The sequence below is a fragment of the Hylobates moloch genome, unplaced genomic scaffold (assembly GCF_009828535.3).
Source record: "Hylobates moloch isolate HMO894 unplaced genomic scaffold, HMol_V3 SCAFFOLD_22, whole genome shotgun sequence".
Taxonomy (NCBI): Eukaryota; Metazoa; Chordata; class Mammalia; order Primates; family Hylobatidae; genus Hylobates; species Hylobates moloch.
The window spans coordinates 37450884-37463399 of NW_026652297.1; the positions used below are offsets into that span (position 1 = coordinate 37450884).

The following is a 12516-nucleotide window of genomic DNA, read 5'->3' on the forward strand; positions in this document are numbered from 1 at the left end:
ATTTATGTTATAAATAAATTATGTAATACATTTATGTTATATATATTATATAATACATTTATGTTATATATAATATATTTGTATTATAAATATAATATATAATATTTTATATAATTAAAATCTAATATATATTTATGACATAAATATATAAGATATTATATACATATATATATAATTTTTTTTTTGATACAGAGTCTTGCTCTGTCACCCAGGCTGGAGTGCAGTGGTGCGATCTCAGCTCACTGCAACCTCTGCCTCTAAGGTTCAAGCAATTCTTCTGCCTCAGTCTTCTGAGTAGCTGGGATTACAGGCACACACCACCATGCCCAGCTAATTTTTGTATTTTTGGTAGGAACGGGGTTTCACCATGTTGAGCAAGCTTGTCTCAAACTCCTGACCTCACATGATCTGCCCACCTCGGCCTCCCAAAGTTCTGGGATTACAGGTGTGAGCCACCGCACCCAGCCAAGAAGAAATATTTTGATGCTATGAATGCATTTGTCATTTCTATTCTGTTTCATCCATGTGTTCTTCTTGTTTACCTTTGTAGTAGTCATTTACAGTGAAAATAATTGACAAATGAAATGGTGTTATGTTCTTGAAAACAAACATACATGCAAACAAAAACAAGAAATGAAAGCAGACAAATGAACAAAGTGGCCAAGTAGGTGTCTGAAGGCTTAAATTGAGCAAAGAATAAAATGGTATTTTTTTAAATGTTAAAGAATGATGATGTGTTTTAATAGTATTGTTAACTAATGAATTAATTTATGTTTAGTGTGCTTAAAATTATATTGGCTTCAAGAGGGACTACTGCTATCAATTGATTAGACGGAAAACAAACAAGCAAGAATCTACACAACACAAATGGGGGAAAAATAATGAGATGTCTTGGACACTTTCCTGGCTGTAGGAAAAGAGCTTTGATAAAAGGAGTGATGAGATATAATTAAGCACAAAGTAACCTACATGCTTATTTATCAGTGAATCCTTCGGTTCCAGATCATTTCTTCTACAAAAAACTAAAGAGTAAAAATCAGCCTTTCAGTCACTGGGTGACAGGATGCACTTTGATTTTTCCAGGAAAGGAAAGCCAGGATCACAGGCATGCACATGCACACAAACACACACACACACACGCATGCACACTCACACATACACACACAAGCTCAAGCGCGTGCACGCACAGTACTTTGGCAAGTAGAGTGTTAGCTCCCCAAGCATGAGCTTCAGGCCAGACTCAGTGGCCATGATAGACCCATGCAGCCATTTGACAGATTTTAATAACCTTTTTATGCAAAGCAGCATGAAGGGCCAATGAAGGATTGCTGATTTTTTTGTAAGACAGGAGCTTGCTCTGTTGCCCAGGCTGGAGTGTAGTGGCACAAACATGGCTCACTTTAACCTTGAACTCCTGGACCTAAGTTTCCCAAGTAGCTGGGACCACAGGCACGCACCACCATGCTCAGCTAATTTTTAAAATTGTTGTAGAGATGGGGCCTCACCGTGTTGCCCAGGCTGGTTGAACTCCTGTGCTCTTGCCACCCACCCGCCTCAGCCTCTGAAAGTGCTGGGATTACAGGTGTGAGCAACTACACCCAACTGGATTGCTGAATTTTTTTAACAGGTCTCCGGTAACTAAGACCCTTTGAACTATGATCATTGAATTCCTAGGACTTGTGTGATCTCAGTAGAGCAATGACTCACTTCCCTCAGGTTTTCAGACTTAGAGGAAAATCCAAGGATCAGTCTGTAGTATAATGCTAGGCATGAGAGGCATGAGGAAATGATGGGAGCTTCCAGACACAAAAAGTCTCCCACCGGTGACTGATTTCTATTCAGAGACAATGCCATCCCTGTGATTGAAGCTCCAACACACTGAAAAGGTGTGAAACCAAGAAAAGTCTCTCTTTCAATAAAAGTGTTCCATATTTCAAAAATTTTCAGAAGTAAGGATTTCTTAAGGGAAAAGCCATGAATAAATCAGGCCGGTTCCGACTCGAGCTCATTTTTTTTTTTTTTTTTTTTTTGAGACAGAGTCTTGCTCTGTAGCCCAGGCTGGAGTGCAATGACCTGATCTTGGCTCACTACAGCCTCCGCCTCCCTGGTTCAAGTGATTCTCCTGCCTCAGCCTCCTGAGTAGCTGAGTAGCCTCATGAGGCGTGTGCCACCCCACTCAGCTAATTTTTGTATTTTTAGTAGAGATGGTGTTTTGCAATATCGGTTAGGCTGGTCTTGAACTCCTGACCTTGTGATCTGCCTGCCTCAGCCCCCCAAAGTGCTGGGATTACAGGCATGAGCCGTCGTGCCTGGCCTAAACCAGGCCTTTTTAAAGAATAGGATCAGAGGTCTGGTTTCTTCTTCTTAGCAAGGCCTTGCTTTCGTGGTAAGGCCTTGTTTTCTGCTTAGAGGCATCACTACAACCAGCCTGTCATCTGTGAACTCTTCCCTTGGTGGGATTCAGAAGTGTAGCTCCTGCGTATGTCTCTCCATTATGGGAGTCACTGGATTCTGTGGTTATTTAATTAGAACATGTCTCACTAGTTGTTGGCTATGCCTATTTGAGCTGAACTAGAAATGCAAATTCCTGCTACACATATTTTGTATTACAAGGTGTTCTACTTTTTGAAAGCTTTTGAGTAAATGGCAAATCTCAACTGAAGACTTTGACTCTTCTACAGGAACTGCATGGAAATGTGAGGAACTGAATTGGAAGAATGAACACAGCCTACCATTTGGTTTTCAATGCTTTGATTTTTAGGTGGCTTTGTAGTAATGGATGGAAAGAACAAAGATCTGTATTAAACACATGCTTGCAGCGTCTACAAAAATGGTTTATGTTTTAAAAGAAGAGGGGGAAGACCTCAGTCATTCTGAGTTATTACAGCTCCAGGAGATGGAAGTGTTTTATTAGCCCATATACACAGATAGATACAGTGCTACCAGGAAACAACTAATAAATTATAACTAAGGTCCTATGTATGGACCTTAATATTCCTTGTGTCTGACGATGCAGGAATTTAGCCAGGCAAGCTGAGATAAGGCCCTAACCTTTGCTCTACTTTTCTTTTTATGCTCTTCTTCCACATGCCCTTTTTTGGTTTAAATATAACCAAGATGATTTCCATTAGATTTTTCTAACAACTGCATGATGTGTGTGTGTGTGTGTGTGCGTGCGTGTGTGCATGTGTGTGTGTGCATGTGCATGTGTGTGTGTGTGTGCGTAGCAGCAAGGCCAGATGATGATAGCAGGATGCAGAACCCCAATTTTTTTTAATATTATGTAATGTAGAAAAGGAGCGTGCACACTTGTTTGCTTCCTTCCCATTGAACAACATTAGGATGAAAGCCAACAGTAGAAAAACAGGTGCTTGTTAGATTTGAATGTGGAGCCCCAAAAATGAAAAAAAAGAAAAAGAAAAAGCACAGGGTTTTAGGGAAGGCTTCTTTAGGTATAATGTAAAGTTAATTTATCATTTTGGCCCTGTTCCACTAAAGACACAGAATTTGCATCAATACTACCTCCCCATGGCCTATTTCTCTGACCTAAAATGTATATTTTCTTTAAAGAAACAAGAACTATTATGACCAGCTATTCCTGGGGTTGCGGGTGGGGGCGGGGGGCAAGAAAAAAACGAAATCATTTTCTTTAAGTAAAGCACTTAAAATTATATGTTTTTTTTAAAACCTGGTTTTATTCCTGTTCGGATTGGTCATGAGTGAAATGACATAGAGTACTTTAAAAAGTTAGATTTTCATGTGTTATTTGGTTACTATAGAATTTGTACTGGAAACCTAATGGCAGATATACATTTAATAACACAATGTATTACAGGGAGAGATGTTTTGCTACTCTGATTGTGAACTTGGGAACAAGGAACTCCTGGGAGTTGTGGGAAAATATATGGACTGAAATTAGCCAAGTGTTATGGAGCAAGATTCATATGCTCAAACCTACTTTTACTGCTTCGTTGCTTTCCGTGCAGCAATTTTTGGCCTTAGTGAGGAAAATGTTGTGTTTGTGGAAACATAAACTGGCTATTTATGTCCACAACCATCACACAAACACAGTACTGCAGTGATTTGGCTAAATGGTATATAGCAACGTGCAGTCTGGGGTTTTAGAGAGGCGTGTTTCAAGCTGCACGGGCGACACTGTAAGGAATATTAGGCTTTTTGCCTGCAGAGCCACTGTTCAAAGAGGCCTGGCTCAAACCCGAAACACTTGGAAGATTGTGTCTCAATCCTAGAACCCACTTTTTGCTACACTTTTAGGGAGGCTCCTTGCCGCAAAGTACTGAAAGTTTAGATTGTTTAAAACATTTGTCGGAAATCATTTCCTGGAGTGAAGATGCTTCTATAACTCTTAGGCACATCACTGCCTTCATCATCTCTGTAAAAAACATATCATTTCAAGCCAATTATGGTATTGTCCATCTTAATGGGATCCTTTATGTCAACAGACACGTAGTCTAGTGAGATTAGGAAAGCACAGTGACAGCTTTAGCTGTAACAGACATTTTAGTGTTACCAGTGAGTATTGAATATTGAGAATGGGCTTCAGTTCCTCTGTTAACATGATGAGTGTTTCCTAAATTGTGTGAAGAGTAATGAGAAAATGTGTGATAAGCAGTTTGAATGCCTTAGAAAGAGGTGTAGTACAAGGTGTGAAATACAAAGGAACTCCAGCAGTTAGCTCTTCTCAAATTTTAATGTATATAAATATAAAGCAGTGTCATTTCCTGAATATGATCTCTATTCTTTTTCCATCATTTTCTTGCAAACACTGTTATCCTCAAACCCTCTTCTACTCTCACCTCCTTCACTAGTCTCATCTCCATATTTTCCCCTTCCGAAGGCTGTAGAATAGACCATTAGTTTCATTAATTATGGCCCTACTCAAAAGCCTAACTCTCTTCATGGCCTACATATTAAACATTAATTCCAACCAGGTTATCAAGGGCTTCTCTGGTATGGTTGCATTATTATTTTATAGCTTCATTAACTTCACCTCCTTATTCATAGCTTCATTAACTTCGCCTCCTTATTTATAATCCATGTCCTAGTCAAATTGAACTGCTGCCTCTCACCACCAAACGTGACATTTACTTTCTTACGTCCACATTTATTTGTTTTTTTCCCTTTAGTGGAATGCCATCTTCTCCCACAACCATAGGCCAAATTCACCTTCTTAATATATGACTCTTTTAATATAGTTCCCATTCTCACATTTATTGTTAAATTCATGCCTGACTGACCTAACTGATTGATATTTTCTGTTGCTGCTGTGAATATGATCACATTATTTCACTGGGTTTTCTTGATAGTTACTACTGGTATCCAACCATATCATCTCCAGATAGTGATTATTTTATCTTCTCATTTTCTAAAGTTATATCACAATTTTTTAATTCCTGCCTTATTGCATTGGTTAGAACTTTAAGAGCAATGCTGAATAGTAGCACTGATAGTCAATATCCTTTACTTGTGTTTGACATTCATGGAAATCTCCCCTAGAGTTTCACTGTTAAGGATCATTTAGATTATTAGCTAAAAGCAGATATTCTTAGATGATACAGAATATCATTCTAGTTTTACAATATAAAGACATGTTTTGAAAAACCTAAAATCATTATATTTTTGCATCTTTAAATTTTAAATATAAATATAAGCATATATTTAAACAGGTACATATAATCCATTTAAACATGCATATTAAAAACCTGAAAATACAAAGGATTGTGTAATGAATCTCCATGTAGCCATCACCCACTTCAGCAGTTATCAGTTTTGTTTCATCTTCATCCCAGTCATTTCCCTTCTGTCTTACTATTTTATAGCAAATTCCAGACATCTTATCATTTAATGTATAAATATTTCAGTATGTATCTCTAAAAGATAAGGACTCTTCTATTTTTAAATACAGCCATAACATGTTTGACACACATAAAAATTAATGATAACCCCTTAATATTATTATTCATTATCTAATCCATGATCAGATTTCCTACATTTATAACTGTTTGATTCAGGATCTGAATAAAATTCACAACCATTGTGATTGGTTGCTATATTTCCTAATGCTCTTTTAAGTGTTGATATTTGAATTTTTCTCCTTTTTTCACTCTTTGATTCTAGCCCTAGCTCCCTTTGTCTCCTTTTTCTACGTTTAAGTTTTTTTTGAAGAAACCAGGTTATTTGTCCTGTAAAGTTCTCTGGGTTTTATTGCATCCCCTCTTGATGCCACTTAATTTAGTCCCTGTAGGTTACATGTATGTGGATGTTTGATTAAATTCAGGTTTGATTTTTAAAGATAATACTTAATAGTTTTACAAAAATTGACTTTCTAATTTCATCAAGGTTGATTCAGTATCCATTGAAGTGACTATATGGCTTTTATTTGTTGATATGCCATGATTTTTTTTTAATTTGTTGAATAAGATAATGAATTTACCTTATGATTTCTCTCTTTTGACCTTTCAGCTACTTTCATTTCTAAGTGGGCTTTAGTTGGTGAATAAATTAACATATGTCATTAAATGTCACATGGTAATTTCAGTAGCTTGTTGAATAACTAAATCCTTGATTCTTGTTGGATGTTCAGTCCTCTTTGATTTGATTTGTTTTGTTTGGTACGAAAGACTTGACTAGTTTGGAAAGTGACAGGTTAACATTTTCTACGTTGATATGACCTTCTTCCACCCAAAATGATCCTGGTAGAAAATGCGGAGTATAGTAAAGAATGTGTGCCTTCCACATTTAGCCTGGTGAGATCTATAAATATATCAAATTAAGCCAGTCACATGGCCTGCTGATATTTGCTTTGCAGGCTAGATGGATCGTACTCCTTTAGAATCTAAGTATTGATGGAAAAAGATTCAAGGGACAGCTTGAAAGTTTGTGGACTTCGGCTATGGAAATTTTATACTCATATAAAACTGTCAGTGATTAGTAGAAAATATATAGCAGAACTGTGTTTCTGGAATTGGCTTCTCGCTGAGAAAAGATTATTGGCTTTGTGAAGAAGAAAATGTAGCTTTCTTGTAACTCCATTTAGTCAATTATCCACTATGGGAAGATACTTTTCTTCTTCTTTGGAAAAGCTGTGACATCCTCCATGGTATTTGTATCATTGAGATGTTTCTCCTAAGAAATAGTAGACTTAGGATGATTAGACTGTGTCATGAGTAAAACGCGCTGTCTGAAAAAACAGAAAAAAACAGCAACTTGTAGGTTTGAAAAATAACCTTTCCTGGCAATCTTATTTTTCTAAGGATAACACTGTCTAATGACACCAAATCATTTGCTCAGCCACTGCTGGGAACTTAGAATCTGCTTTCTGTTTAGCTACAAATGAGATAGTGTTACAACAAAAATTATAATTTTGTTTTATGAGGAGAAACACCCAAAGGTCACTTTTCATTCTGCTGAATAGGAAGAAATAATATCAGGGTCTGCCCAGAGAGCTTGTAAGGGAGAGAGGAATCTTACCCACTTAGGAAGCATTTTCTAATTCACTTATGTGACCTTGGGCAGCCTTCCCCTGTGCACTTTTGTGAATTCTTAGCTAGAGGTATTTTATTAAAGACTGCAGAACTATTCTTTTGAGATGATCTGTATCGTCCTTTAAAATATAGGATAAACTATAAAATGTGCTAAGATCCTTGATAGTCCTACCATTCTATATATGTTTGAACAATGCCAAAGCCCAGGTTCATCAGTTAAACCAGTTAATCTCCATTGGCCCTTGGTGTCAACTTGTTCTTTGGATGAAGTGTCACCTTGTAGGAAGTCTACAAACCTCTAAGTGCTCCCAGCATATTAGCTACGTGCTGAGCTCCATGGAGTTGGATGCCCTAATTCTGCTTTAGAAAGTCCTGGTTCCATTAATGGTCTCATGAGAATTCTCCTGGCTTCCTTTTTTGTTTCTTGAGCAGAGTTCAGTCAAGGAGAGGTCAAGAGAGATGATACTTCCAGTCACTATATTGGCTCTGGGAACCTCCAGCTCTATGCAGGTTCTTTGATCTCCTCTGGCCACTTTCTTTCTTTTTCATGTACATATTTGCTATTCAGCAAAGGATTGAATGACTTCTCAGGAAAAAATGCCAACCCAGAATGACAAGGCTTCCGTGGTTCTGAGCCTGGCTCCGAACCTTTCCTTTGGAAAACTAATGACTCCACCTATCATTCCCTTGGCATCTAGAGAAGCTACATTAGGTGGCACAGCTCTTTCTGCTCAGCTTCTGCTCCAGAGCTTCATCTTCAGGAACCACCTAAGCATTTTTTTCCCCAGTAGGAGTTCAGTCTGCTCATTATACCTAATTGCAAAGGAGCTATATTCAGAGCAAGAATAATAATTTCAGATTTTTTAACTGGACATCAAAGAGCAGGAAAGTATGCAGATTCCTAAACACATAAGCATTGAAGATATTACAGGTAAGGTTAAAAAAAAATCTGTAATGTTGTAGTGACTAGCAGTTTAATATTCAAATATTTAAAATGTGCATATTTTATTAAGCAAATGGCATAGAGCTATTTGGTTTAATTTTCTGTAAGTAACTCGCAAAGAATTGTCCTAACAGCTGTGGGTGAGGACTAATTCATTCAAGGGAAACAGGATCTAATGATTGCTTTGTGGGGTATACTCATGCTAATTCCTGCTAATTGTCAAAAAAGAATAGTGGCTTTTTATCAGCAGTTTGCATTTGTGTAATGGTCCTGGTCTACTGGTTTTGTCTACTTCACTGATAAGGAAAACACCCCTTAAAACAAGCAAGAAAAGCAAGCCATCCTTTACAGTATTATTTTCTTTTTAGCCTATCTTGAGAAGAAAAAAGCCTAGTCTTCTACAGGAAATACTGTTTGATTCATGGGAAAATATTTAGTAACAAGCAGAGAACACAGGATTATTTCTCAGCTATTTATTCTGTGTATTTACAAAATGGGCAGTAGTATTATTTCCAAAATCTTAAGTTGTAAACAAAGTTTATATTACAGTCTACATGCTATGGATATGACACTATTTTAAAATATTTTATACTTTAAAAAATTGTTATGATAACACATAATACATAAGATTGTAAGTAAGTTTAATTCTTGTAATTTGGAAATTCAGTCAGAAATATTAAAGAATTGTGTAGATCTTGAAAGGGTAAAATAATCCTGCATTTATGATATTAATTTCTCTTAAATTGTTCAATTTTATTTTATAAAGAAATTAAGTGGTTATACATTTGTGACAAGTAGTTTTGATAAAGTTAAACATAGATTATTGATATTTACTTAATGCTTTATAATCACTCAATGATTGTCACTCCAAATTAGGCCATCTTTTTTCACATTTTGCAGAAGAATAATTTCCTAAGAAACAACTATTGAGGCTTGGTTATATATGTAAAATTTCAGCCTAGGCAGAATTTCTTTTTTTACTTTTGTTCGCTCAATATTTATGTCATTAGTAATAGTAACAGTGTCATATATTTGTGTGCAGTGTTGCAACTGACAAAGTGTTTTAATAAACTTGGCAACAACCCTTTGGTATCTCATATTTGCAGCTGAATTTTCTAAGGCAGGTAGATAGAAGTCCCACAGCTAATAATTGGAAAATTGTGCCTTGGATCTGATTCTTCCCAGCGAACTTCAGTATTCATTTCACTACATTTTATCTATGAAGGTTTTCTTCTAGGGAGAGTTGGTCATGGTCTTACAATTTTTAACCCCAGTGATTTTGGTTGTTATCATTATGTCTTGCACATAATAAACAGAATTGTGGGTCAGGTGTGGTGGCTCACGCCTGTGATCTCAGCAATTTGGGAGGCTGAGACAGGTGGATCACAAGGCCAAGAGATGGAGACCATCCTGGCCAACATGGTGAAACCCCATCTCTACTAAAAATACAAAAAAAAAAAAAAAATTAGCTGGGCGTGGTGGCATGTGGCTGTAGTCCCAGCTAGCTACTCAGGAGGCTGAGGGAGGAGAATCACTTGAACATGGGAGGCAGAGTTTGCACCGAGCCAAGATCGCGCCACTGCACTCCAGCCTGGCAACAGAGCTAGATTCCATCTCAAAAAAAAAAGAATTGTGGAAGGAGGTGAGGAAGGAAGAAAGGAAATAAGGAAGGAAGGAAAGAAAGAAAGAAAGAAGGGAGGGAGGGGCAGGCTGGAAGGAAGAAAGAGGGAGGGCATGAAGGAAGGAGGGAGTCCTGTTGTGTGGTAAAGGATTTTTGGAGCCCCTAAATGATGATAGTAGTCCCTAAGTTCTCAGCTATTTCAGAGAACTGTCCAGCTTCCCCAGCAATGATCATTTGTCCTGACCATTTTTGCCAAGGCAGACCAGATCTAGAGTAAAATACTACAAAATACATTCTCTGGTATTAAAAAGGAATGGCCAAAACCGTAATTACTTTTGCACCAACCTAATCGTAAGTTTCTGCTTTACCTTATACTTTCTTCCTTATAATACTGTAGTTGCTGACATACCAAGGAAAGTGTGTTTGGGATAAAGTGGTCACATAAATGGCAAACATCAAAGTAATGTCAAATTTTGTAGTGTTTCTAATTGCTGTTCATTTTGTAGTCACTAGAAGATAACTTCCAAATTGTGAAAAACTAGTCACAAATCAGAGGGAGACAAGGTTTAGGAAGCACTGAATGAGTGAGATCTACTTCACCTCCTTCCTGGAACAACTATTGGGGGTATCATCTTTTATATATTGAAACATATTTATCTTCCAAATCTTTAGTTTACCTTTAATACAACTCCTCCCAGCCCCCCCAGAAAGAATGCTGTTTGCTCTGTTTGGCATAGGACCCGCTTTGTCGGTTTCATTACGTCCTGGTTGAATTACCAAATGGAAACTGATTTAGGAATACTGAGTGTGTACAGCACAGAGAAAAAATATCACTGCAAAATTTATAGGCCTGTGTAAGACTGTCAGGGCACTGTGTTCAAATAAGGAAAGCAAAAGGAAACCTGGCGAAAATCTGAAGAGTGTATATGGCACCATCTCCATCCCAGCTTCTTCTGACAGTTACAACTTATTCCTGTGCTTGGCTGCTGGTTTGGAGCAGCTGCATCCAGTCAGTTAACACTTCGCATCACCTGGGAGCTCGTTGTTGCCTTACAATTTGTGATCATTTTTTGATCTCACTACTGCTAAAGGATAAAAGTGCTAAGCATAATAATCCATAACTGTATGAGATACTTGCTACCTCATTTCCCTCCAATAATCATTTTGCTATCAAATATCCCATTACTAGTTTCGGGTAATGATCTAAGAATTTTTTAAATGACTATGTCAGAGCTAGGGGCTTCAGGATAGCATTACAAGGATAATCATTTCAGAGAGATATATTTTTAAGGCCTTTTAAAAAGAGGGTTGTTTCTAGTTATTAACATATTTGTTAATCTTATTTTGATGATCTCATAAGATCAGAAAGTGTAAGGAAGAGATATGTCTGTGTTGCTTCTATCACTGCTATTTTTTTATTGTTTACATTTTGTAAGGAGTGTCTACATTTTGGGGGGAGGTGGAATGTTGATTTTGTTGTTTTTAGCAAAAGCCTTGGCATTTGCCTTGAGAGAGCCCATGCAGTGTTTGCTGTTCAGGTTGCATGAAGGGCAATCTTTAGCAACCTGTCAGAGATGCAAAGGCCACTAGGGTCTGCTTGAGGTTCAGAGTTCCTCTGCAGGACTGCATGGTGACAGCACACCACAGGTGGCCCATTCAGCACTGTCACCTGGGACAGCAAGGATACCCTGCTCCATTTGTCATCCTATGGAATTCTGTCAGCAGTTGAAAGCCTTTCAGCACAAAACCTTTAACATTCAAGGCAAACTTCCTAATTTTTTTTTTTTTTTTTTTAGACAGAGCCTCTCTCTGTCACCCTGGCTGGAGTGCAGTGGTACAATCTTGGCTCACTGCAACCACCACCTCCCAGGTTCAAGCGATTCTCCTGCCTCAACCTCCTGAGTAGTTGGGATTATAGGGGCACGCCACCATGCCCAGCTAATTTTTGTATTTTTGGTAGAGACGGGGTTTCACCATGTTGGTCGCAAACTCCTGACCTCATGATCTTCCCATCTTGGCCTCCCAAAGTGCTGGGATTACAGGCGTGATCCACCGTACCCAGCCCATTTCCTAGTATTTTTAAAAGCAATTGCCGTGGATGAAAATATTAATACATAGCACCTAAATAAGTAGTTTTTCACATGAAAGGATATTATGTTAAAATTATATGCTGTGTGATATATAGAAATGTTGTGTACTCCATGATTTTACAGACCAAACAATGCAAATCATGTTTCCCCTCTTCTTAATGAAGATATTAAAGTATAACTGATAATTGATGATAAAAATCACCTGTCTACTCATTCTTTCTTATTCCTTTTGTTTAGTTTGTTTGCTTAGTAGGCCTGGAAAAGATGCCTTGAAATGTATTTTGAAAATAACTTTTTGTTGGAGTAATAAAAAATTAGTCCAATTCTTATTTATCCATAGTAATGATTCCAGAATAA

The 12516-nt window shown here is 37.5% G+C and overlaps 1 protein-coding gene across 5 annotated transcripts in view; it reads left to right on the forward strand.

The window, feature by feature from the left end:
* LOC116461984 (pro-neuregulin-1, membrane-bound isoform) overlaps positions 1 to 12516 on the forward strand; it is a 231432-nt gene that overhangs the window by 171280 nt on the left and 47636 nt on the right. Inside the window, exon 1 of one of the 5 annotated variants that reach the window (XM_032144115.2) lies at positions 7950 to 8436. The exons of the other annotated variants lie outside the window; for them this stretch is intronic. Coding sequence (XP_032000006.1) covers positions 8397 to 8436 — 40 coding nt within the window. The 5' untranslated portion in view covers positions 7950 to 8396. Of the gene's footprint in view, positions 1 to 7949; positions 8437 to 12516 lie in introns of those variants that run through there. 5 annotated transcript variants of the gene reach the window in all.